Source organism: Spodoptera frugiperda, chromosome 27 (genome assembly GCF_023101765.2).
Source record: "Spodoptera frugiperda isolate SF20-4 chromosome 27, AGI-APGP_CSIRO_Sfru_2.0, whole genome shotgun sequence".
Classification (NCBI taxonomy): Eukaryota; Metazoa; Arthropoda; class Insecta; order Lepidoptera; family Noctuidae; genus Spodoptera; species Spodoptera frugiperda.
Window position 1 is genome coordinate 5,487,426 of NC_064238.1, and position 25,826 is coordinate 5,513,251.

General features: G+C 36.6%; 3 protein-coding genes across 3 annotated transcripts; 2 read left to right on the top strand and 1 right to left on the bottom strand.

The window, feature by feature from the left end:
• Nucleotides 1-11,613: 11,613 nt before the first annotated feature.
• Nucleotides 11,614-16,178, top strand: LOC118282056 (ets DNA-binding protein pokkuri). The gene is made up of 5 exons (XM_035602946.2): nucleotides 11,614-11,873; nucleotides 13,202-13,480; nucleotides 13,572-14,129; nucleotides 14,303-14,552; nucleotides 14,639-16,178. The coding sequence occupies exons 2-5, from the start codon at nucleotides 13,213-13,215 to the stop codon at nucleotides 14,982-14,984; spliced, it is 1,422 nt and encodes a 473-aa protein (XP_035458839.1). The 5' UTR covers nucleotides 11,614-11,873; nucleotides 13,202-13,212; the 3' UTR covers nucleotides 14,985-16,178.
• A 1,266-nt stretch (nucleotides 16,179-17,444) lies between these two features.
• LOC118282057 (single-stranded DNA-binding protein, mitochondrial) lies at nucleotides 17,445-19,061 on the bottom strand. The gene is made up of 3 exons (XM_035602949.2): nucleotides 18,893-19,061; nucleotides 17,974-18,049; nucleotides 17,445-17,891 (listed from the first exon to the last, which is right to left on the bottom strand). Exons 1-3 carry the CDS (start codon nucleotides 18,908-18,910, stop codon nucleotides 17,557-17,559), a joined length of 429 nt encoding a protein of 142 aa, XP_035458842.1. The 5' UTR covers nucleotides 18,911-19,061; the 3' UTR covers nucleotides 17,445-17,556.
• Nucleotides 19,062-19,620: 559 nt separating this feature from the next.
• LOC118282058 (caprin homolog) lies at nucleotides 19,621-24,948 on the top strand. Its single transcript, XM_050705388.1, has 5 exons — nucleotides 19,621-19,876; nucleotides 21,738-21,920; nucleotides 22,140-22,306; nucleotides 22,587-23,377; nucleotides 23,409-24,948. Exons 1-5 carry the CDS (start codon nucleotides 19,754-19,756, stop codon nucleotides 23,996-23,998), a joined length of 1,854 nt encoding a protein of 617 aa, XP_050561345.1. The 5' UTR covers nucleotides 19,621-19,753; the 3' UTR covers nucleotides 23,999-24,948.
• The last annotated feature ends 878 nt before the right edge of the window (nucleotides 24,949-25,826 follow it).

Here is a 25,826-nt window from a genome sequence, read left to right on the forward strand (position 1 = left end):
AACCACCTGAAATTTTAAGGTCCATATCTGCGATCTTGTCCATAAGTGTCCCGTGCAAATCGTTAAGTTGTGAATTCACACCTCTTTGTCCCCAGCCGATGTTCAAACCATCACAAGTGTCCGGATTCATCGAACTAGCCTGTCCACTGGCCGCTCTATATCTCACAGACGAGTGTCAAACAAATCCGAGACCGCTTCCTAGAAGGGACACCGCGGCGCCTTAGAGACCCTTACATTTTTTGTGCATTTAAAGATAATAAATGATGCACTTAGAAAAAAAGAATCCGACCTGTTCACGAAGATAACCATCACAACGATTTTTATGGAAATGCTAGCCGGAATTATAACGAACAGAAATCCTTTTGGGGTGTGGTGGAGCGAGCAGACAATGCGTCGGCGAAAGAAGCGTCATAAAGTGTAGTTATACCCATCTCGGTTCATATCAGATCAAATCATTATAATTACTGCGATCATAAGTAAAAAATACTTTAAGCGAATGGAATTTAGGCCTACTTTTAAACTGTTTACATTTATTTTTATTATTGAAAAGGTTTGAAAATTGTATCTAACATTTTAGAAAGACATAAATAGGTGTCATTTAGAGACTCAGCTTGAAGAAAATATATAAAAAAATAAGGTATAAAGTTCTCGCAAGAATACAATTAGTGTTAGCAACAAGGTAAGAATCGTTGAAAACTTTGTTTCTTACATACACATTTCAGTCAACCCCTTCATTAAATGTAAAACAAAACAAAGCAATAAGTTTTTCTTAACATTTTATATGACAGCAACAATAAAAAGTTTTTGTAGATCGCAAATCCCAAAACCACAGATTAGGTAAACAAAGTTTCTCGTAAACTATAAAACTACTCGAAGTCGGAACATAACAAAGGATGAGGGAACGAGACTTATTTCATTCCGAAACGATAGGCTTCTGTAAAATTGTTTAGAATATTATTTAATCTAACGCCGGCGTCTAATAGACAATGTGCTTTAACTAAGAGGAATTCCTGACATTTCGTGTGGATCTTTTGTCAGTTTACAAATAATGAAATGGTTGTATTGCTCTTGAACCTTTTATTTCCTCGCTTCTTCCATGGTTTTGTTATGTGAATAGACCTCTCAATATCCTATTTAAACCTTGGTTTACCCACTTTCTAAGAAAGGATGTTTTACAGAATAAAGCCATAACAGGAGCATATTATGTATTTCTAGTTCAGCTAGTTCTCGTTATATATCTATGAGCAGAAAAATAATATATTATAACAGCACAAACATATTTTTTGTTACACGATTCGACGTAAGATCTATTTTATTTATTTGTAAAATGGTATTCCCCTTAAATTCGGTTGAATTTAGTACTCATACAATATGGATAAATAATAGCTAAACAAATTAAGTTTTTTATGTGCACTAATGAGTTATGTAGGTAACTCTACATATATAATGAAGTTCGATGGTCAACACACGATGTGATGGAGCTGCAAAAGAACCACTGTTTACCACTTCGTTTCCCATTCAAGGTATTGTTCGGAAGTGAAGAAGTGCTCCATACTTGGAAGTATAATGTATCCCTTTGTACGAAAGTTAATATTTTAGCTGAACAAAATTCGTGTCCATTGTGTACCGCAAACGTTACCTGCTATTGAAAAGAATAAAAGTACGGATTGCACACCACATTATGAGAAGGTTATAAATAGTGCAAATATTCACAAGAGATCGGATAATACACCGAAGTGTAAAGCAATGTATTGGCAAAGGTTTTATAAGTGGGATGGGCAATGTAATTGATAATAGAAAAAGTAAGGAGCATCGATAGTTAAGAAAAGATCTATCATATTATTAATTTTGCTCACTAGCCGGAATCACAGCAGATACCAACCAGCCTCGTACGTACACGTTTTGAAAAGTATACAGGTACTTAATATTTTAAGCAGGTGTCTTTCTTTGTATACGAATTGTGTATTACATATACCGAAACTTTGCTAATTACAAAACAATGGCGGTTTGTCAAGCGAGGTGCCGCTTAATAGCGAGCGTGGTGGATGTAGCTCGTCGCGTTGTTGGCCTTGGATGACGCTAGAACGTTTTCCTACTTCACTTCCTGCTCGATGCCATCTTGGTTTGGCTTGAATCGAACGCCGGCGCCATATACCGACTCGATCACTCGGCTGGACATTTTAATTTAACATGTCGCATATGGTACAATGCAGATAATTACGTCGGTAGTTACTTCTACTATATAGCTTTGCAGACGTCTACAAATCGCCCCATATTTAATTAACATACACGCATGCGACTATAGTTCCTATTTCTTTGTATACTATGAAACAATTCACCCTCAGGACTAATATTGGTTGATGTTATATTCTACCATTACTATCATTTACCTAAGTACATTTCCATAAAGTTTGTTATCTTGTAACAGCAGTAATTTCAGTAATGGACACACAGGTAGGTATATCAGCCCGCATCTCGCCCGTTCTCTCTCTAATACCCGTTGAATCTCTGTAACCCGAATGCACTTTCTTTTATCCTACAATACAGCCTCGTTTCTTTTATGCTGAGAAATATAAACTTCCTGAGCACAAGCTACGTTGTAGCGTTAGAAACAGTAGAGGACTGGGCATAGACAATGCCGGAGCGCAACCACGCATAGACACTGTTTTGCATCGCGCCCTTGCAATCTTCCTAATGAGTGAACCCTTTCACACTCTGGACAAAGCTGGGGTTTCACGGGTGATGTGACACGTATTCATAACATCGTTCTTTGTTAATTCCAACTGAAATGAAGTTCTGCCCGCCGGGTAAAATGAAATTGAAAAATTGCGCTCTCTATCAAACTCTGCGGTTTGTTTATTTGGAATTAAGGAGATAATTACAGTCAATGTTAGTACTTATTATGTACAAATCAATACAGAACATATTTTATTTCAATACAAGCATAGCGGTAAGCATATTTAACAGAACTACGACGTGAAAGCATAAATTAACGCATTTAAAAAGAAATAAAAATATACGATGAACTTGAAAATACAAAAATGATGTAAAATAAATATCTAATAATTACGTGATGTAGCTGGCAATTAACGATACTAATGTCATAAATATGTTTCGTAATAAAATCGATTTTTAATATTCCTATTATGTCGCGGATATTAGATATTAATGGATGAAAAGTACCTAAATCTAATATCTATGGAAACTACGACTACCTTTAGGTTAAAGTCTTATATTTCTTCACTGAAGGCAAAGAATAAACTAGTAGTGTACTAGTAAGTACCTGTAATTTATTTTTAACAACCTTAATAATTTACTTAAAAACTAACTTTGCTTATGGTTCGTTTGTTAATAATCGCTTGTCTAAACTGTATAAAACAAAATTAGCTTATAAGTAAGTACATAGGTAGTACAACAGAAGTAAGTATCATTCGTTAAGACGATAAAATCTTTGATAATATACTACGTCCGTTAACAACCTCCCAAACTGGCTAGACGTTTGGCTAGACGTGCGTAATAGGAATCAATGTAAGACAGAGATGAAACTATATGGGTTAGGTACAATAAAACCATAGAATTATTATTACAATCAAATGTATTAAAGAGCACAAGTTTACATAATTTATATTAAGAGCGTCTGCTTGCTTGTCGAGTCGCATATTTTTTGTAGGTAATTTAATATCGGGCAAAGGTCAGATCGAATACAGGCTACTTTTGTCGAATTATCGAACAAAACATATTTGAATACATAACTACTTAAGCGAAATATTAATCATAACCAAGATTGAAAAGATGATTGAAATCTAAATCGTAAATAATGAGTAAATATAGTTTAATGTTGAATGGAAACAAATAAACAAGTAGGTAGGTATAATGTAATGTAGGTACCTGCGGTTTATTCATTAAAAGGGTTCAGTAGTTCACAGGAAAACAAACAATTCCACAGGGCAATAACATTTTTATAAATCTCAGTTGATGTGGGGTTAAACTTTTATTTTCCAACGTATTATAGTCAGCTTCAGGTAGGTATAACCTTCCTCATCGGAAAGGTTGAAGGGGTCGCGGGGTGTTACAGAACAATGTTTACACCTGTGTGTGTATCTTAACTAGGGGCGCAGGGGCTGAGGCTGCCCTTCTCACGCTCTCGATTCGAGCAAGGTGTCATTTCTAATTCACAAGTGCCATCACCGGAATTAAAGCTATAAAATTGTTCAACTATATTTGTTATGAAGCTGTGACCTACTCAATAATCGAAACTGACCTTTTTAACAATGACATTCTTAGAAACTGTAAACTCAGTTGCTCTACAGTTATGGTCTATAATTTATATAATTATACAGGTTACGTCAAATCTCCAACAGCGCGCGATGCCATACAAGTTCGTCCCTCACTGCTTCCCTCCTTCCAGAACGTAAACACGCGTAACTAGAGTAATTGCATTACCGATTGCAATGCCGTCACTGTCATGGACAATCAATGATTTAAAATCCGGAAATTAACTTCAAAGGAAATTAAAAAGCAATTTCTAACTGATTAATCGAATAAACAGACCTGTACATAACATATTTTATAACTGGATTATGGAGAAGACATTTTAAACTCTTAAATGAAACATGTGCGAATAACATTTAAATAAAAATAGGCCCTAAGGCCCTAACCCTTTCCCTAAACTTAAATCAATTAATGACGTTGTATCTAATCTGCAGTGCATGGAAGCGACAGATGTGAACGACAGGGGGTTTAGCGGTGAAAATTCATAGATCTCCCTCTGTGACTGTGATCGGACCCTTCCGAATTGTGCAAACTGCTCTCCATGCGATGCATCTGTCCACTTGCTGCGTTAGTGCTGCCCATAGCAACGTAACGATAAAATAATAACATCGATATTAATTTATAAAATAAAATAGACAGCTACTTGAATTATAAACCACTTGTATTTTCCAATGCAAGGATAATACCATCTTTCCAATACCAGAGCTGTCACCTCTAAGTACTTCCTTTTATTAACGTTAACGTTACTCAGTAACTAAGCAACAATTCAGTTCCCAGCCAACGGTTTAAGTAGCTCAATTAAAGTGCGGTCACTTCCTGAAAGGAGTACAGTTTAGCAAACACAGCGGAACTGGTATTGTTTCATACCGAGAACAGTACAAGCTTGAGACATATTACGGACTTTATGCTTCCTGTTTCCAATGTGAATATAAACATCAGCTCTTTGTTTGATGTGAGTAGCTAGCCAAAGACGTAAGGTATGACCAACGCGGTACAAAGCGATCGGAAAGTATTAATTTTCCTTAAACAACAAAGGTAAAGTAGGACGGAAATAGCACAAAATAACACACTAACCTAAAATATCAAAAAAGATAAATTTAAATAAAAGTGATAAGGAACGCGAACTTATCGATAAAGTGTAATGCTCCACCCTAAAGTAATCGGACTCTGCACTTTGTCCCTCACTGAGATAAAGTCGCCCTAGCATTCAAACAAGTGGCTCACGCACACTGACGCATAATCAGGAAGTACAATGAAGATTAAAGAGACTCGTTACACACACGCATGGTTAATGTAATAATATTCGTGTAGGTACCATCCCGCGAGTAGAAGTAGCTGAATATAAATAATATTGCGTACGCACACAAAGGAAGAATTTAAATAAAGAGTCTCGCGGCTGTACCAGGAAGTAGCAGCTCACTTACTCACACATAGGAAGCGACTATATCAGCTATAGGTAGGAGCGCTATGTGGCGCTGGCGCACACTTGTGCGTCAACTATGCGTGGGACCGCGCGCACATGGCCTGATTGGGACATACCAAGTGAGCCCCCAGACGATACACTTTTTACGACACGTAGTTATTATGATATTATTATTACACACGATATTTAATAGATTCTGTCTGCGATGCTCGTATGTTTTAACAGCAAAGCATAAACACAGCGAATATTTTTCAGAATACGGTATTTTTACTTCCTGCTTTTACTCGTCACTTATCAAAGTTTACAAAATATTGTACGTTATTACATTCTTACTATAACCTTAGGTTGTTCCGCAGTCCACTCTAATGAATGACAAGAAACATATATCATGCTATTAAAACATAATAAGGGCAATGTCTTACAGGTACCTTTAAATAAAACACAAATTCGAGTAGGTCGAGAGAAGTATAGATTGATTTCAATAAAAAATTTGGTTGCATTCGAACGTACGTTATACCTATAAAATACTGCTCGCGTCATGTGCCCCCATCCATACGGATGCATTCCCAACCCGGTTTTTTGATCACGTCGATCCGAAACGTACGGAGGGGTCCCTTTGTCATGTGACACTTGTGCGCACAGAGACTCACCCAGGGGGTTACTCGTTAAAATCAGGGATTAATTGTCCATTCAGGGCAAGTTCGCGTTGTTACATTGATGCGATCGATAAAGCCATATGTACAGAATATAGGTACTTTCACATTTATTAAGTCACTAACATAATATCTACCTCATAAGTTGCAAAAATATAGAATAACCTAAATCTTCACAGATTTTCATAAGTTTGTTATAAGAGGAATGTAAGAAGATCGGTATTTATGAACCACATACCTATGTAATTTGATGACGATGCTTTAAATCTTTAGTATTCGTTGCGTGACCATAAACTGTTGAGCGTTGCCATCGACTGAGGTCGACGGAAGTTGACGATTTCTTAACGGCATGTAATTATCTTTAAAGGTTCGTAACAAGAAAAATATCCAACCACGAAGTGGTGTGGAGTTGTGTAAACAATTTTCAATAACATTATATTTAAGGCATGAGTTTTAAATTTCAGTGTATGCCCGCCTGGGTTACTAATCTCGTCTTTGAATTCATACATATCCTATGTAACTAATATTCATCTTCCGGACAGAACCGGAAAGAGTCGGTTCTCAATAAGCTTAGATCTATATAAATATTTTATCACCGAATGACGTTAATAGTTATCTAATCTAAAATTTAAAGCAATTATCTCCTATGGCTACTTACTTAGTGTTGAGTAATCAGTTTTACGGATCGGACGGAAGATAAACGATTGTTTACTATTCTAGGGTTCATCATAATTTATCAGTAGCAAGTACATACTTCATAGTTGGTCTAAGTAAATGTTTTTTGTTAGGAATTTCATTACACATTTTGTAATAAACTATGTTTTTATTAATTGAATTATCCTTGAAAGCTTTATTAGATACCCGTCAAAACGAACCTTTCTTGCTACTTTCTTCGCCAAAAGTTATTTTGAAACTGGAGTCTACAGCAACATATTTTAGAATGGAGCTAAGTAAGTATTATCTCCCGTTGAATGATTATGTTGTTAATATGCAAGCATATCTCTGCATTACCCAATCAGAACAAGAGGTAAAGTTCTTGTCTACTCTAAAGGCAAGTAAGTGGCGCAATTTTTCGGTGTGACATCGTTGCCTAGTTCTGAGTGGCACCTGATTATGTAATGCGAGAACAACGACGGTTGAATCGGGGTCGCGGTCTGCGAGCGAGCGCTCGGAAGTGCGTTGAGACTCAATGAATGCTTCAGATGGTGCAACACTCGATCATTTATCGTGATTACTAACTTTAGATGCCATAAACAACTCGGTATAGGTACTGAAAATTACGTAACTAAGATAAAGAACATTTATCAATTAGAATGTTTTTAAATCAATATTTGTATCAATACAATTAAAGATTAAATATTCTTTGCGGATATGAAAGGAAATTTTTGTAATATGTACATAGTTTAGGATATTATTTATCAATTCAGGATGTCGTTACACATAAAATATGTGTATAGTGACCAGTTTAACTTAATTTCACTGTTCAACCAAGGTCGAATTACCTTCCAATCATATTGGAAGCCTGAAAGGATCTCACCAACTTAAATACGAAATCTAACCTAATCTGAACCTCAAAAAATGTATGACCTACACTAACCAACTGAAAATCTGTAATTAAACCCATATTTAATAAATCTCGAATAACATATTACACAGCTGTGTGACAAACAATAGGTGATTATATAAGTACAAATGTATTCGACATTCTTAAACATTATTAAGAAATGGAGGTAATAAGTATTATAATATGAACCAGGTCAAATCACAGGAAGTGCCACAATTTCTTATACGGCCACCATATAAATGGCGTCCAATATCCATTACAGATTTCAGAGTTCGAGATATTAGCCACTGTTTTCCACAAAAATTACTAACTTTAAAGATAATATAATATTAACGCTAACTTATTGAGGCTACGAACATAATGATATAATATGCTGAATATGATTTCCTGGACTTGGGAGATCGTAAGGAAACTATTGAAGTTATCAATAGTGACATTATGCGAGAATAATACGACAGTTACAAAGTAATATTTGAAAAGGTAACCTGAATAACGAACTAGCGCATTCTCTGCCTACACCTTTGGGGAAATAGCAATGCTATTAAAAGTTTATTGTAAACCATTAAGTACACGGCAATAAACGGGAACTAATTGAATATTCTGTTCCGATTCCGAACTATAACAACACAAAGGAGTTACAAAATATTTGGAGGCCAATCTAGCAGTACTTAACTTCCTATAGGTAAATAGTTTGGCTTACATACAATATGTACTTACTATATAAAATGTTTTTATTTACCTATTACCTATATACATCGAGCATTATCTATGTTACCAATAGCTACTAGGCATATAGGTAGGTAAAGTAGATACTTTATCGACTAAGCGGATTTTCGCTAAAGAATGTGGGGATTAATAGAACTAAATCGAAACTAGAAAAATATTATTTTACAGATAAGGTAAGTACTTATCTGTGTGACCAGGTAGGCAAATTTGGTGTTACTAGGTACTCATTGCAAACTAGAGGTAAAAAGCTAGCTGGAGGTTGGTATTGGCTATGTAACTGTATCAATTTATACGACGACATTTCCGCACACCCGTTCCTTTTCCGTGGTGCGACCATCATCGGAAGTTGGGACAGAGATTCGCGCGTCCCCCTCACCTCTCTACCCTCGTACGCCCCTACACGTCCGGTGCCCGTAGGCCGCCGCTGTCCAATTTCCTCTTCCCGCGTGTATTAATTTCCGGCTTAAACTATTTCATGTCGTTCATTTCCTATTAACATTCGTAATGATTTTTGTAATTCTACCTTAAAATGTTTCTTTATTTGTAATGAAAATGAAATTGTGTGATAGTGAGTGCAAGTATACCTAGACAATATGTATAAAGTTATGATAATGATAAACTTACGGTTCGAAAACTTATACTATAAAGTCATATTATATTACAAGACATTTTCGTCTAATTACATTTATTTTTCTAATAGTGGAGAAAAGGAACGTATATTATACGTAATAGTATCTTCCCTACAGAGAAACATTAAAAAGAAAATAATTAAAAAGTTCCCGGCACCTCTGACTGACGACCGTTGAATGTATGCGCTCACGCAATGAACTTATTTCGGGTAGGTACTTCCGCATGTGTTCGAATTAGAGTCCAGCAGACGTTCATCGCATTCCGACTGGGACAGTCAACATATCTGTTTACAAGTTTAACTACCCAAGTAAGCGTATGATAAAGTAAAAACTGTTCTGATTTTTTGAATAGCAATTACCTACCCCAACTTCAACGTATAGTATTCAAGGTCGTAGAGAGGTGTACACTCAGTGCGTAAAAATACTACATCGTTGGTCTCAGAACCTATGAAATCAGTATCTAATAGAAGTACGAAGTTTCTCTTTTAAAAAAATGCATTTGTAACCTCAGGTCTTGAAACGTATCTACGGTATTTACTTCTACACCTGTTTCCTTAAATGAAATTGTTAAATCAAAATGAGTGAGAGGATAAATATCAATCAACTAAATCTCAGTTATTTTGATTAGTTTTGGAGTTCTGGAAGTCATTGGTTTATCAGCAGTCGACTTCTTATGACTGATATGATGATAATTCTGCTTGAGATGACCATTTAGAAAAGAAAAAGTAAATTCAAGATCTTGTTACAAAAAATAACCTAACTAAAGATAACAACCTAACCTAAAATAATAAATCTATTGTCTCGTTTTCTGCCGTTGTTTTTCTATCCCTGCAAGTTTAGGAAATCATAGTTGTCCCCTGTCATATAATCTATTGAGGTGCAAAAAACAAACGAGTTATCGTAACAAACATAATATTAGTTGCTACAATGTCGACAGATAAGAAAAACGTTATCACGTAATACCAAACTTGTAACATTAGAATGTTAACAAAGAAAGTAGCAGCAAGTTCTGCGGTCACGGTCACGTATGACCGAACATCATGGTCTTTTATTCTCTAAATTACTGCACATAACTCCACGACAAACGTCTGCATGCCGCCAGAACACCAACGTATACCGGCTCGTGAGTACGAGCGAGACGACACTAGCAGGGAGCGCGGGGCGGGCGAAGGGAGCAACAGGTAAAGATTCCGAGGCCACTTCCGTCTTGGCTGCCGAATATTTCTGTCTCGAACCGGTAGTGGGACGGCGGCCAGGGCACACACGAGATAATCTCAACCTACACGCATACGCATGGATGCAAGTACCAAACCAATCTAATGATTCAACGATAACTATTTCCCTCTTAAACGCCTTATTGAACCATTGGAATTGAAGAAAACTTGCATCACATTGACTTTATGATAAAAGTATGTAGGTCCTCAATAGTATGTATCAAGTGTATGCGTATCGCAGAGCTTACTAACATAATACACACATAGCAGAGTCGAATGAGCTCAGCTCAAACCGGTTAGCGCTCATATTGTCTCACTCTGCACCAGGAAACTGCCGGCCGGTTGCCGAGACGTTTCCTGTGCTTTGTCTCAGTAATGTCACGATATCTTGAACTGCACGTTGATAGATCACATTCGTGAGTTCCTTGTGTTATGTTATAAGTACCAATGGACGATGAACAGACTACACCAACCTGAAATGTACAATAACATCATTCAAACGCATGTGCTTCATTCTTTTAGAAGTTTCAAAACCTTCCTTCTACTTTTTTAGTATATTGTATCTTCAAAGACCGTAGTAATTTCTTATTCTCAATATAATAAAATATATTACAAATATCACAATTTGCAATAACACATTATAGATAAGCAATTACTTCACACAAGCATTCTATTCTAGTAATTAAAATATCTAAATTCGCCCGGAAATTAAGCGCATTAAATCCGTATCAAAAAACAAGACTTGTGGCTCTGCGATAACTGTACAAACAAGGAAATATTGTGAGTTATTAAAAACTGGCGCGCTGACGTAATTCTACCACACTAACAAGCACTTCCGCGTGCCCTAAGCAAGTAGGCACACTCGTATAATAATCCCATTCGTACGTTCCTTCATATAATAATTAAGTAGGCAAGTACTTAAGATTTGCTTCGACAAGTGCTAATCGAAGGAGCATCGTCTGTCAACGCCAACCTACCCCGATAACGGTTTGCGGAAACAGTGCTCGTACGTTTAGTTAAAAATGGGACTTGGTCTGGCTCCCGAAGTTTTATCTCAATGTGTGAGGTGGCGAGGGGCGACCGGGCGTGCGGGAGGGGAGTGGTTGGCGCGCGTCCGTCCGCCCGCGCCTCCACCGCATCATCAGTCCGCGTCGGAGAGTTGCCCGCGACGCTTGTCTGCGAGCTCGATCCCTCAGATACGCTGCTGGTTTACGGCGAGCCGTAACACGACACGTTTGGAGGGACCGCCGCTGCTTCGCGTGTGCCTGGTGCTCTGTGAACACTGGATTCTGTGCTACAAGTGTTAGTGACAATGTACATGTGCTGATTTACCAAGTTACCGTCTACATAAAGGATTTTGACGACGCAACCAGTTCCGGATCAGCTCAGCCGGTAAGTAGCGGTGCTTATCGCAGACCACGCTATCGCGGACTCACGCATTTCCGACCGCGCCCGATAAGGCAACTGACTGTACAGTGCCTAGAGATACGAACTCCGAATCCGGCAGCAAATTAAACTTCGTAGTAATTTAAATGTTTGTTTTGCTGTTAGTTTTATGTAGCCATTTACATAGCTGTAACTAAAATCAAGCTAAATTAGTTAAAGTCATTCTTAGCGAATCAAAAACAAATAACTATCACCATTTCAAATTGTTAAATTCATAAATAATTAAGACAGAGCTTCGAAACTACCACACATGTCCCTTACTGTTGTCAGAACCAAATTAAGAAAACAACAAAAAACCGATTACTTCCTTGTGTATACCTAGATAATGCGTTTTCAGTATGTTATAATATTCCTTCGCTTATTATACATAAGGCCACCACAAAACAAATAAATCCTGAACGTAAAACAATAGTGATTAACGCAATTTCTTCAATAGTTGTATATGAATTAATTACCCCTACTGGGAAAGAAAGAAACAGAATATAGGTTTCTTTTCATCCAGAAAATCCAGACAATCGTAACACTTTACCAATAACTAGTTGCTTTATTATAAAAACTTAAAAAGTTATCAAAATGTGATAACTTGCAGTCAAAAAGAGAAACTCCCAAATTTTTGACGCGATAATAAAAAAGTTTTAAGTCTTCAAGTCTACAGTTTCAATTTTAAATACAAATATAAGACCAAAAAATAATTGTTTCAACTTTACGTATAGGTATAGGAATTAAAACTGCTTTAATTGTATCTCAAAACATAACAAATGAGACTGATGACCATTTCTACAACTAAAATAAGTTGCATTATGCATGCAAGCAAAATAATCACTTGCTTAAACTGTTACATTATGTAATATCGGTATCGCAATTTTCCTAAAAAGTTTTCAATAAAATGTAATAAAATCTCTATAAATCTTGATATCAATAACTATAGTTTTTGTTATATAACACCATATATAATTCAAATCTTTCACGAGTCAATACCTCGCTGAAAACATTGATCTAAAATACTTAACCGTTGTTAAAAAAATCGCTTTCTTCGGTATCAAAATGACAGTAGTATCATTTTACGCGGTATCTAATAATGACAGATAAGAAGATGCCATCAGTAGAGATAAGAACATAAAACTAAAGTAACACATTGCCACTCTGGCGCCACCTGTTATCAAATAGCTGAACTGTTTTAACGGTAATCCAAATGCAGTACTGATTAGGATTTAAACAAATTGGGGTTATAATTTACTTGGTTTGTTATAGCAAGCATTTCAATGTTGTTACAGACACAGTCGTGATGAAAGTTGTAAGTCTCCAACTGCCGTCGGGGCCGAGCATGGAGCGGCTACCGCTACCGTTCAGTCCAACGGAGTTATTATGGCGATACCCTCTACCATGGGCGCCTCCACCACCTTCACCACTCGGTGATGCCAAGGCCCAACTGCCAGCTGGCCTTCCTCCAGAACCAAGATTATGGACTAGGGAAGACGTTGCAGTTTTCCTGAAATGGTGCGAAAGGGAATTCGATTTGCCGAATTTCGATATGGATCTCTTCCAAATGAATGGTATATATTTTTTCATGAAATTAATAGTTCATTCAGTAGACATATTTATTAGGTAAATTTAACTAATAATCCATATTATCTATTTTTTCAGGAAAGGCATTGTGCCTTTTGACAAAAACTGACTTGGGTGAGCGCTGTCCTGGTGCTGGTGATGTACTACATAATGTTCTGCAAATGCTAGTAAGAGATGCGGCATTGCTTGGAAGAGTGCCATCGTCTCCAGTGACACCTACAGCTCGTGCAGCGCCTTATCCACCATCCCCACACTCTCACCCCCCTACTCCAACATGGGCCGTCGACAGCTTTCACCATTTCCACAGCGCTGCAGCAGCAGCGGCTGCTCAGCCGAATTCTGTGACTTTAAGTCCAGCCCCATCAGTAGACAGTTCAGGAAGCCCACAAAGAGGAGAAGCTGTCAATTATGCCCCGAACTATGCACCATCTATGCCTGCTACTACTCAGGCGGCCAGTTCAGGAAGCAATCATTCCGATTCAGATGAAGAAGCCCAATTTGCGCCACCACCACGATCCCCTAAGGATGCGCCTTTATCCAGCCCGGCACCACAGCCTCACCCAGCGCCACAACACTCACATTACCGCGCTCAACATAGGGAATTCTTCCCGAACGACATGCCGGAGTCCAATACAAGTAAGGATCTAATTTCACTTTTATTAGATTAATTTTATTATGCAAAAGTCAAATATGAAAATTAGAGATTTAGTTTAAAAAATCTATAATATTTATTTAAAATTGAATAATCATCATAAATAAAAAATAGTTCTTTCATAGTACTTATTAAATTATTTTTTATTGTTTTCCAGATGGAAGATTACTTTGGGACTTCCTACAGCAGCTATTAAATGATCCTTCGCAGCGGTACACCAACTACATTGCATGGAAGAATAGAGAAACAGGAGTGTTCAAAATAGTAGATCCTGCTGGATTAGCAAAACTGTGGGGAATCCAGAAGAATCATCTTTCCATGAATTACGACAAAATGTCACGTGCTTTGAGATACTACTACCGCGTGAATATTCTGCGAAAAGTGCAAGGCGAAAGGCACTGCTACCAGTAAGTACAAATAACATCAAGTACACATTTTTCTAAAATGTTTTATCTAAAGTACGAAAACTAATAAAATTCTTTCCTAATTACAGGTTTTTAAGAAATCCAACTGAACTGAAGAACATCAAAAATATTTCCTTGCTGCGGCAACAAATGAGTCCTACGAGAGTAGTACCTCAAGCTGTCGTAAAGACGGAAATGAAGGAAGAACGGTGCGACGAAGAACCTGTAGATGAAGACATGCCTACTGACCTGAGTATGGCAGCGTCAGAGCCGTGGCGGAAGCGTGCGCGACCGGATCCCAGCCCGGTTCAGCCGCCCCATGATAAACACCACATTAGTGCTCTTATTGGTGAAAACATGATGATGAAACGGGAATCAGAATACGCCACTGAACATTACGCGCTTAATCTTAAAAGTGAAAAATGTGAACAATGATTACAAAAGACTTGAATCGTGGGACACTTATCAGTGCAAAACGCAATTTTTGCATATTCAGTATGCAACAGCTCCACCCACTAAAATTCTAGTCAAATTCCTCTCAGAAAGGATATTTAAGTCTTCCTCTAAAAATATTAACGTACTTGATGAACAATTACTGAGAGTACTTTGACAGATTTAGGATGGTCATTGGAGTTTAACAGGGTATGGACCTTAATGATGCCTTTGTGCCAAGTGATTTTTATACCTAATAGTGTCAATTATCTATCTAAATAGTTAGCAAAAGAGACGAGAGTTTATTTGTGTTAAAGTCATAAAAATATTACGTATAAGATTTGTGCAATGGACTATTACTTAACTGTTGACTGAGATTTAGCAGTTACTGAAAATTGCCACAACTCTGTATCTATCCATATGTTACGTGCGTGATGCGCACTCGATTAATGCATTTGCGTAATTTAATTAGTTTTATGAGTGTTTTATATTTTTGTTTAGATTTGCTAAAAAGAGAAGATATAATCCAAAAGAACTCAAAGGATTGAAATTTTAAGAATATTATCATAATTTAACGTCTTCCATTCGTTCTTTTTGGCAAACCTTCAATTGTAGCATGTGAAATGTAATTACTATAACATCTACCACATAAATGCAAAATAATGTATTTGGCAGCTTTCAAATTGAAGTAATGTTTGGTTTGTAAAGAAATATATAAAAATTATTAATATAGAGACAATAAAATGTCAAATATTTTAAAATTAAAATGCCTTGAAATCAATAAAACACACCCACTGTGATAAAAAATAAAGTGGTAGACATACTACGATAGGGATTTTACTCAAAGATTTCCAGCTACAATTTTCTGTGATCTCTTTTATCAATGTAGGTAGGTAGTTAGATGTTATAGAGTAAAAATGTCTTTGTAAATATTAATTTAGTTAAGATTTAAGGAACTGACTGTAAAGAGAGTGTATGTATGATTTGTAAAACAAAAAGTGGAGCTTTATCAAAGTACCTAGTATATCTGTAAGTTCTATAACAATTGAGTTTGTATTTTTACATTTATTTGTATTTGGCTTGACGCCAAAATTTCCAACTTGATGTACACAATACATAAACATAAAGTTTCACATTAAAATATTGTGTCAGATTTATTATAACTTAAAATAAATGAGAAAATAATTATGTGTACAAGGTCATTTTATTTTAAATACCTGCCTAAATCTTAAACATGCCTAAACATTAAACGCCAACGAAGTATCTTACCTATTCTTTTTCTAAGGCTTTCATTGGTCATTTTGGGCGCGCAATCGCGACTGCAGAGGACATTTTTGGAAATGATCTATAGATAAGATTGGATTTGTTTCACCCGAACCACATCAGAAGGTAACCTTGACCCAAATTCTATAACCAATAGGAATCCAGAACAAAGCGTATATTAGTTTTTCATTGGTGTAGAAGTTAGAGGTAAAGAAAGCCAATCTTACTACCTATTTTTTTCTGTATGATTTGATATAATATGCTAAATATGGGATATTGATATTCGAATTTTGTATGGGGCACTCAATTATTACATGAAATTCGCAATAAATTAACTGTTCGGTTGACTGTGTAATCACATCATTATTATTCAGTTGTGTCCAGCTAGTGCATATCATCTAACAAAAAACGGTCATGGCATGAGCCTTCGAGTTCGATGCCCGGATCGGGCAATGATTTATTGGATTTTTGGGAATAATCATTTGCACGAAATCGACTAGTCGAGAATAGTCTGCGGCGTATGGCATAGGATCTACCGTCCAAAAGTTAGGATTTATTTTTTACGAAAACAAAATTATGTCGACTCCGTACATTTAAAATTTTAGAGCATGGTTTTTCACAACTGCTTACACATATTACAACAAGATATTGATTTAATTTTGTTGAGTTTATTTTAGAACGTAACTGATATCCAGATGAATATTATCGGCAATTTTTTTAGTTTTGTGTCCTTTTTCAGTCTAATTTGTATCAGTGCAGGACTCAGTTTCTTGATAAATATGTGTACAAAAAACTGGACAAAACTAAGGAAAGATGAAACAAGTTTACAACAAAATTCAATTAAGCAAATATTTTTATAAAAATGCTCTTTTAGCAGACTTACAAAGATCTTGCACAACCTTGTTTGAAAATTAATACCGTAATCATATGCATGTGTGTTATATCTTGACCTTGTTTGAAAATTAATACCGTAATCATGTGCCACATGCACATGCTGGTGTAGGCTTTTTTTACTTCTTCCGGCTGAGGTGAGACGAGAAGGAGTGTCAAACTCTTACTGACTAAAAACCACCCCATTCCTACTCCTGCTTTTCGAGCCCCGGTAAGCACGCTAGCACAGACGCTAGGTAGTCCACAGCTCCAGATATGTGTGTTGTAGACTTACAATGAAATTAAATATATAGAAAAAGAAAACATGAATATTTTCAAACCTACTTTTATTAAGAAACTATAGTTAAAAATATTATCCTTATAAACTACGAAAACTTAAACATTTATGAGTTAACCATTTTAAGACAATAGTTGCACATTATTATTGTTCTGGCACATTTTGGAAGAATATTACATCATCCGCTATGATTGTTGAGGCAGATCTGACTTGACCATCATCCATTTTGACTTCTCCATATGATAATTTACCAGTAATGTAAACTCTTTGGCCTTTCTTTAAGTATTTATACACTGTGTCTCTTAAGCCAGGTTTGAAAATACTTATTCTATGCCAGTCAGTTCTTTGCAGCATGTCACCGGATTCATATTTGTAACTGTAATGAGTGGCTAATGGAAAGTTTATGACTGGATGTTCCTCTGAACCACGTTTCTGTGGATCAGCTCCGACTCGGCCCAGTAGTGTAACTTGGTTGATTGCTAAAACAAAATAAAAATTAATATTGCAATCAAACATATTTAATTTATTTATTTAACACACTTTTTGTGGCCAAGTACTTACTTTTCTCTGATTTTTGTGAATTATATCTTAATAAGGTTTGCTGTATTCCAGTTGCTTGTTGCAATATTTGGGGTACCTGCAAATAAAACTTGTATGTATTACATTTTAGGACTTCTTTGGAACAGTCTTCATATTTGACTGATAGGTGTACAAAATATGAGTACCTATAATGTTATTATAATTTTCGTGAGACATACAAAATTAATTATATATGGATATTTGCTTAATCACATAACTGTTTGACAAAGAACAGTAGGAGTAGCAGTAAGACAATCGCCGCATCATGTGTCAAGGAATGCTGCTCATGAATATGAGCCTCTAGAATGGCTTGAAACTAGTTGAGTTCAATGTCAAACAGCTATGTGAGTATGCCAATAACATGATAATTCCATTTGACTAACAATAATTATGTGGAAATTGAATTTAGAACTACATAACCTACATGTTGGTAGCTACAAGACCAACTTCAAGGAAGAAATAACTATTTTCGAAATGTTTAAAAACTATACTTACTGATATACTGAAACTAAACAGTTTGAATGTGCAAAATTACAACTTACCCAAAATATATGCCTATTTTTTAATCTAACTAGAATGGTCACAACAGACAATAATGGTCAGTTAGTATCCTTAAAAATGAGAACGAGTTCGAATAATTTGTGTAATATTATGCAACGTATAGAATACGAATTAAATAGATGTAAGTGAATTGGATTATATTTAAATTATTAAATATTAAATGTAACGTCGTGCGTGAATGAATGATCGTCAACATATTATATTTTAAATCAAGATTATTTTATTATTGAACATTTTGTGGAAGTGCTTTTTTAATACAAACAAACAGAACAAACAAAGTTAACCGTAGTTTCCTGAGGCACCGGTATGGAACAAATAACGACAAATAAACATTACTTACCCTGCGCCCCAAAAACATGATGAACGTCTACAATTGAAAGTTAGTAATGTAAAATGCTAATCAAGTATCAGAATATTTTTTATTCTGGTTAACAAAATTGATATTGAGACGGAATTTAGAACTTTTACAAAGATAACCTCAAACACAAGAAGAAAGAAACGATTATGTCAAATAAATGTCAGTCCTTAAGTTTGAATACTGGGCCTTTGAACACAACGTAGAAACCCATGTCAAAATTAGTAATTAATTAGTCTTTTATTGTTTAATATTTACATCTAAAACCAATGACAATTAATTAAAATAGATGAAACTAAAATAAACGAAAATAATAAATAACTCTTTACTATAGCAAAAAAAACAGCGTCCGCATCAATGTCATGTAAACGGGAAAATTACCCAGAAGGTATTTTAATAATTAAATAAATAGAAAGTTGTCATAAAGTTTGCTAATGACTTAATGATAAGTTTATTATCTTAAATATCATAATGGGGTTGGCCGGTGAAAACTAAATCCAGATGGACCAACACTTGTGACAGCCTTTATTCGCAATTATTAGTGAACATGTGAGCCTGCGACGCGAGCCAGTTGTGGAAAGTTGAAACAAAAACTGGATAGATAGTAATAATCTTAATTTTAGAGACAGCAACGGTCACTGTATCTTCTGCATTGAGTGTTACCAAGTAAAAAATGGAATCCAATTCTACCAACCTCAAGACATAAATTCGTTTACGAGTTGCGTCGTTCATGGTTCTCCCCGGAATGACAGTTGTTTTGTGGTTATAAAGATAGATAGAAAATTCTATCTCTATCTCTTCAACCACCACCATTCGCAAACCGGGAAGAGTTGTTGCCAGTGAAGGATGCCTTCAGCCGCGAATGCAAAGTCCGAAAAACCAGCCTCTTCGGAGGCTATGGATAACTCACCGATAAGACAAATTATGACGATTATTGAACACAAAATCCGTAATTTGGAGAAAAGAAAGGTACGTACTTTATGTATTAGTCAACATTTATATACTGATTATAATTAAGATTAGCGACATTTGGCGAAGGCATTGATGTTATGAAATTTTATAGTTTTTGAGTTTGTCTAAGCCATGTACATTTTGCGTGCAAACCGCGTAAAATATTGCCGCAGACTTGACGCCATTTTCACACATGTGCTCATGGTATGTTGACGATACAATAAACCATGACGCCCTAACGTTTACAATCTTATTCTTGTAATCAATAGTGCTGGTGGAAAGATAATCTTCTAACTACATGTGCTATTAAATGCTATGGACCTCAAAACGTGGGATTAAACAATGTTTTATTCATAATACAACAAAATACCACGAGAGTCGATTTAATCAGCATACCGACAATCGTTATTATTGTGAATTACGTGGTTTTGTTACTTTTTTTCTATAATACTAGAACATATAAGTCGTAACTCGCATAGGTGATATATAAATAACATGTTTATAAACCAATGTACATAACATCAGATAAAGACGTATCAATAAACAAATCACATTAGCATGTCGAATGAATCTGGCGTGTATTGTATGGTTTTAGGTATTCCCTAATCCAGTGCTTGACTAGTAATTATGTACTTTGAGAACAAAATTAAATGCTCCCTGAAGTATAGCATTGTCTAAATTAATACTTATAACTGGTCTTTATTATTAATTGAGCTTTTACTAAGCGCATATATTTATGAAATTGTGACTAACAAAACAGTTTGGAACACTCTAATGAGAATTTGGTACTTTTCTAATGATTTAAATTATTTCAATAATTATGTTATTTACTAAAAAGTATAGACTGTTTAACATTATTTATAAAAGTTAGCAATTTGATTAATTTGGAATGTGACCGCATGTAATATACTGTTAAGGTCTAGAGTGCCTCTTATTGATCCGGAGCTGCGGACTACTTAGCGGGTTTACCGGGGCTCCAGCTCGAACGGCAAGAGTAGGAACGGGGTGGTTTTTCAGTAAGAGTCGGACACTTTTTCGGTCAAATTTTATAATTCTTCTAAGTTAGGGAGCATTATTACTATTACTTTTTTCATGTGATTCCATGCTGATTTTCTCATTTACTCGTAAAAAATTACTTGGATTATTGAAATCAATTGCTCTACTCAGTTGTCTCCTTTGATATAAGTTTCATTCGAACTTTAACCGTGGTATTTATTGGATAGAAGCGTAACCTTGTTTTTTTTTATTTGGCGGACCATTTTTTGTTCTACCCAAACCACTATTGGTCCACAGACTACCGTTTGGGAACCCTTGCTCTAGACCCATTTGAAAATACATCATCATCTACCTTCTGGCAAACTAGAGTATAATAAAATTAAGAGCTTGTATAGGTGTATAATTAATAGGTATTTACTTGATATTGATTTATGAGTGATTCACAAAATACAAATATGTATATGAAAGTATAACAGAGATTTTCAATAGTACCAAGCCTAATTGCCACATGATTTGTAATAACTGTTTGCAACTGCCTAATTACAAGAAACCTGTTAATTGAGTTGTTTCACCAAAATGAAATTTGGCTAAGCATCATTAGCTTGAAATTAAATAAAGTTTAAATAGTATAGTAAAATATTTAATTTAATTTGTACAATTACAAATTAAATTAATGAATAATTTATAAAATTATATTTGTACAACTATAATTTTATTATCATTCATATATCATTTAAGCATATCATTACTATTTAAGCCTATTTTGCCATGAAACACAATTCCAGATGTTATTAAGCACTTGTCCTTGTTAATATGTCTTTTTTTATCATTAAAATATAATCAAAAATAATGAAATCATAATATAATTTTCAATATATTACAGAGCAAGTTGACATCATATCGAGACTTGCAAAAAGCTGGGAAAGAACTGAACAGCGATCAGAAAGTAGCAGTTGCTAAGTATGATGAAGTTGCCCAAACTCTGGAGTTTGCAAGGGAGCTTTCGAAGCAAGTTGCATCAATAGCTACTTCTGCAGAACGTGAAGCTAAGAAACAAGCAAAAAAGGTTTGTGAAATATTAAATTATGTTAAGGATTACTAGGAAACTTTAATTTCTTATTTAACATTTATAATCCTATGATTTTAGATTTAGGTTAGTTCTTAGTAACAACTATGATCTTCTTTGACCACAAGCTGCCTGATAGAATGAAGATTATGGCAAACCCTTTTATGTTTTATGATAAGTCAAGGTGTAAAACTAACAAGATTGTCCTTTTCTACACAGGATGCCTGGGTTCGGTATGCAGCAGAGACCAGCAAAATCCGAGAAGTATTGCTGGTCTTGGACTGCCTTAACCAAATGGGGAACACAGAAGCCAGAAATGATTTTCTGAATGGAACCAATGGTGCAGTCAAGCTTACTGAGGATGATCTGAAAATTTTAGATGATCTGTAAGTTATTTAACTTTATTAAAGTCAAACACACTTGTATGTTGTGGCGCAGTGGCTACCTATCTGCTGCAAGCATTTAGTGACTCACACAACACACCGCAATGTAAAATGTGGCCTTAACCATTGTTAATGTATGAAACCAATAAGTTCTGTGCCAAGACAGGTCACACAAATATGCCACATGCCTTTTAGTCAGTTAGCTAGTAATGAAAAAGTTTTATATATAGAATATATATTTTTTTAATTGAATACATGATTCCTATAACTTGTATTCTTGCAGGTATCCTGAAGTGACACCCAAACATGAGCTTAATGAAGAGGGTCAACCTGGATTCCATACTCAAACTACTAAAGCTGCTGAACATCTGTATGCCATAGTTGATGGGAAACCTAAAGAAGTTTTGGGTACCACTTACACTCATATCAAGAGGATTATTAGTGCAGTCCACGAATGTGGCTACTTTGATCGTTCAGCAGAAATAGTAGCATCTGAAATTGAAGAAGTCCATGGCCTGCCAGTGGAAGCTGAGGCTGTAGAAGCTGTGGAGAATGAGGTGGAGGCTGAGGTGGCCGCTGCTTACCCTCCGGGGGCTCTGCCAGTGCCACCAGCGCCCGCCGTCGTTCCGGCGCCCGCCTACCCGCTCAGACCACTGCCGCCTATCACGTTACAGGAGGTCGAACATGCTTACTTCGCCCAACAATATCCTCAACAGAGACCTATCGCCGAGGTTATAGGATCACAGAACTTTTTCTTTTTGCAAGAGTCTGAGATCGACAGCCCCATCGGCACTCCTCAACCGCCGGTGATGCCCAATCAGCCGTCGCCACCGGCGCCCATCCCCACTCAGACGTTCACGAACCAACACTTCGTGCAGCTGCCGGGCGGGCGCGTGGCGGAGCCGGGCACGCTGGCCATGCCGCCGCAGCCGCACTTCCCGCCGCACCCCGAGCACGCCTTCCCGCCCGGCGCCGTGCCGCTGCACCCCCACCACCCGCACCACGCGCTGCCGCCGCAGCCCGCCGGCCCCCCGCCGCCCGCCGGGCCCCCAGCCCGCCGGCCCCCCCCAGCCGGTGCAGGTGTTAGCCGCCGCGCCGCCGCAAGCGCCCGCTGCCGCTCCCGTAGCCGCGCCGCCTCGTTTGGATGAGCGACCCGTGGCGTCGCCTGCAGACGATAAAAACGACGATGACGCTAAAGATGGTGGAAGCCCCGAACGCGACGAGGCTGGTGAACGTAAAATTCATGGGCAAGGTGATGGCCAAGCTAGGTACCGACGATTCGGACGCGGCGGCGGCGGTGGCAGCGGTAGGGGCGCTCCTAACGGACACCGTGGTCGTGGAGCGTTCCAAAACAGACAAGGAGGAGAGGGCTACCGTGGCAGGCACCCGGGTGACTACCAGGGCAGGTCTGGTAAAGATGGCTACCAAAACAGACAATATGACGGCTATCAGAACAGACACGGTAAAGACAGCTACCAGAATCGTGGAGACGACCGTGACGGATATTACGGCAATGGCGACACTGGTGACAGCCACCAACAGAATGAAAATGGTGGTCGTGACCGATACAACGACAACCAGAGCTACCAAGGCGGTTTCAAGGGCCGCGGCAGAGGAGGACCGCGTGGCGGAGCTCGCGGTGCGACGCGTCCCCCTCGCGCACAGTACACACGTAAACCAGAAAAAGTGGAATAGTTGATGTGGATCTCGACGGTGACTTGCGTTAGCTATATCACCACGATATATAAATGTATTATTATGACGGACAAATTCATTCGTGAAAGGCAGATTTCACCGGCAACAACGCGCTGTGGTTAACAAACGAGAGATTATGGTATAAAAATAATAAAAAAGAATAAAAAAAAAGTAAAATATTAAAACTTGAAACTGAATAAAAAATAAGTTACTTGAGTTTAGATGTATGATATATGCAGTTATTAATACTTACGTAATTCTAGATTCTTGTATAAGTTATGTCACACACGTGACTATAGTGACGCGGTTCGAGAGGGCCGCTCGTGGCCGCCGTCAGTCGCTCAGTACCTCGTGCGTGCCTCGTCCTCGTGATAATATAAGTACAGGAGATGTGCACACAACTGACTTGAACACTGTCAACTGGGACCTTTTTCCAAATCACATTGATCTTTGTACTTTAATACAGTTGGTTTAAAATAATAATTATAATGTGTTAAGATATTATATACTTGTTTCTCATAAAACATCAAAGTATATTGTAAAAGCTTACATCTCAAAATGTAATTATAATTTTGCTACTATTCCTGCGCATGTTTTTGAGTTTTGTTTTAATTATATTGGAATTGAACAGGTACACAATACCTAATAATAACTATCTTATACCTGTTGACATTTTATGATTTAAGCTACCGAACTGGCCATATCACGTTATGTATGTAACTGGATTATGTATCGATCTCTTCGTGAATAGCTCTACTTGATTTTACTTGTAATTATTTATCCTTCAAATAGAGCTATTGTCGTCACATTGATCAGAAGTAAACATATTGTGGTATTTGGTTCCCTGAATTATTTTTGTTTGTCTTGTTCAGACTTTTTTATATATTCCTTAACATTGTTCTCAATAGAGGCTGTGTGCAAGCAAATTAAAAGTATTCTGTAAAATTAAATTACATTTTATTTAAATCCTGTACCTCTTTATTTAAATCCTGTACCTCAGTCATGATATCGAAGTGCAGACAAACGATACATTATTATGGTTTTGGTAGTGAAAATAGTTATAGCTGGTCGGGATTAGAATTAACTAAATGGTACAGATTACAACAATCGAATTTGAAGGCTCAGGAAGTGCTATCAAAGCTCCTTTTTTTCTTTTGCAATGAAATGTGTATATTTTCGTGTGGTATTAAAATTTTTCGCTCAGTCGCTCGGTGTGAGCTGACCCTTACACCCACACCAAGAACACAATTTAAACGGGGTTAAAAAACCGCTAGGGGTGTTTACGGACAAGTGTGCTCTACCATTGACTACCTACCTACACCATTTACCACCAGGATGAAGAGTAGCCAAACGACGCATTTTATTTTATATTCTGTGGAAAACGGTTTTGGTCTTGTATTAATTTTAAATCATGTAATTATATGTAAATGTGTCAGTTTGTTTTCTCAAATAAATAAAATTAAAAATAAGTAAATTAAACGAAAAGTTCTAAACAAAATTCATTAATTAAAACCTTAATATGTAGTAATCCTTACAATAAGCTGTTTAAAATTTGATAACAGGTTGTTCCTGTAAACATTTAGTTATTATACTTATACATATATGATATAGGCTTTATATCAGTACTAGAGAATGAAAATCTAAGAGTAATTGGTGAACATGGTTCAGGTACATAAAAAACAAACATCGGAACTTAGAATCTCCTTTTTTAAAGTCGGTTAAAAGGAGATCCAGAAGAGATTTCGAATCTTAAAAACTAGATGATTTACTCTCAAATACCTGATTTATGTATAGTCCCCGATTGTGGTTATACACCATGTGGTGGGTT

Bases quoted from the DNA above. Each gene is read 5' to 3' on its own strand.
- LOC118282056 (XM_035602946.2), top strand. From the start codon at position 13,213: ATGAAAGTTGTAAGTCTCCAACTGCCGTCGGGGCCGAGCATGGAGCGG. The intron at 14,130-14,302 runs GTAAGGATCTAA...ATTGTTTTCCAG, and splicing joins CATGCCGGAGTCCAATACAA to ATGGAAGATTACTTTGGGAC. The intron at 14,553-14,638 runs GTAAGTACAAAT...TCCTAATTACAG, and splicing joins GGCGAAAGGCACTGCTACCA to GTTTTTAAGAAATCCAACTG.
- LOC118282057 (XM_035602949.2), bottom strand. The intron at 17,892-17,973 runs GTAAGTACTTGG...ATTTTGTTTTAG, and splicing joins TTCACAAAAATCAGAGAAAA to CAATCAACCAAGTTACACTA.
- LOC118282058 (XM_050705388.1), top strand. From the start codon at position 19,754: ATGCCTTCAGCCGCGAATGCAAAGTCCGAAAAACCAGCCTCTTCGGAG. The intron at 21,921-22,139 runs GTTTGTGAAATA...TTTTCTACACAG, and splicing joins CTAAGAAACAAGCAAAAAAG to GATGCCTGGGTTCGGTATGC. The intron at 23,378-23,408 runs GTGCAGGTGTTA...CGCCGCCGCAAG, and splicing joins CCGCCGGCCCCCCCCAGCCG to CGCCCGCTGCCGCTCCCGTA.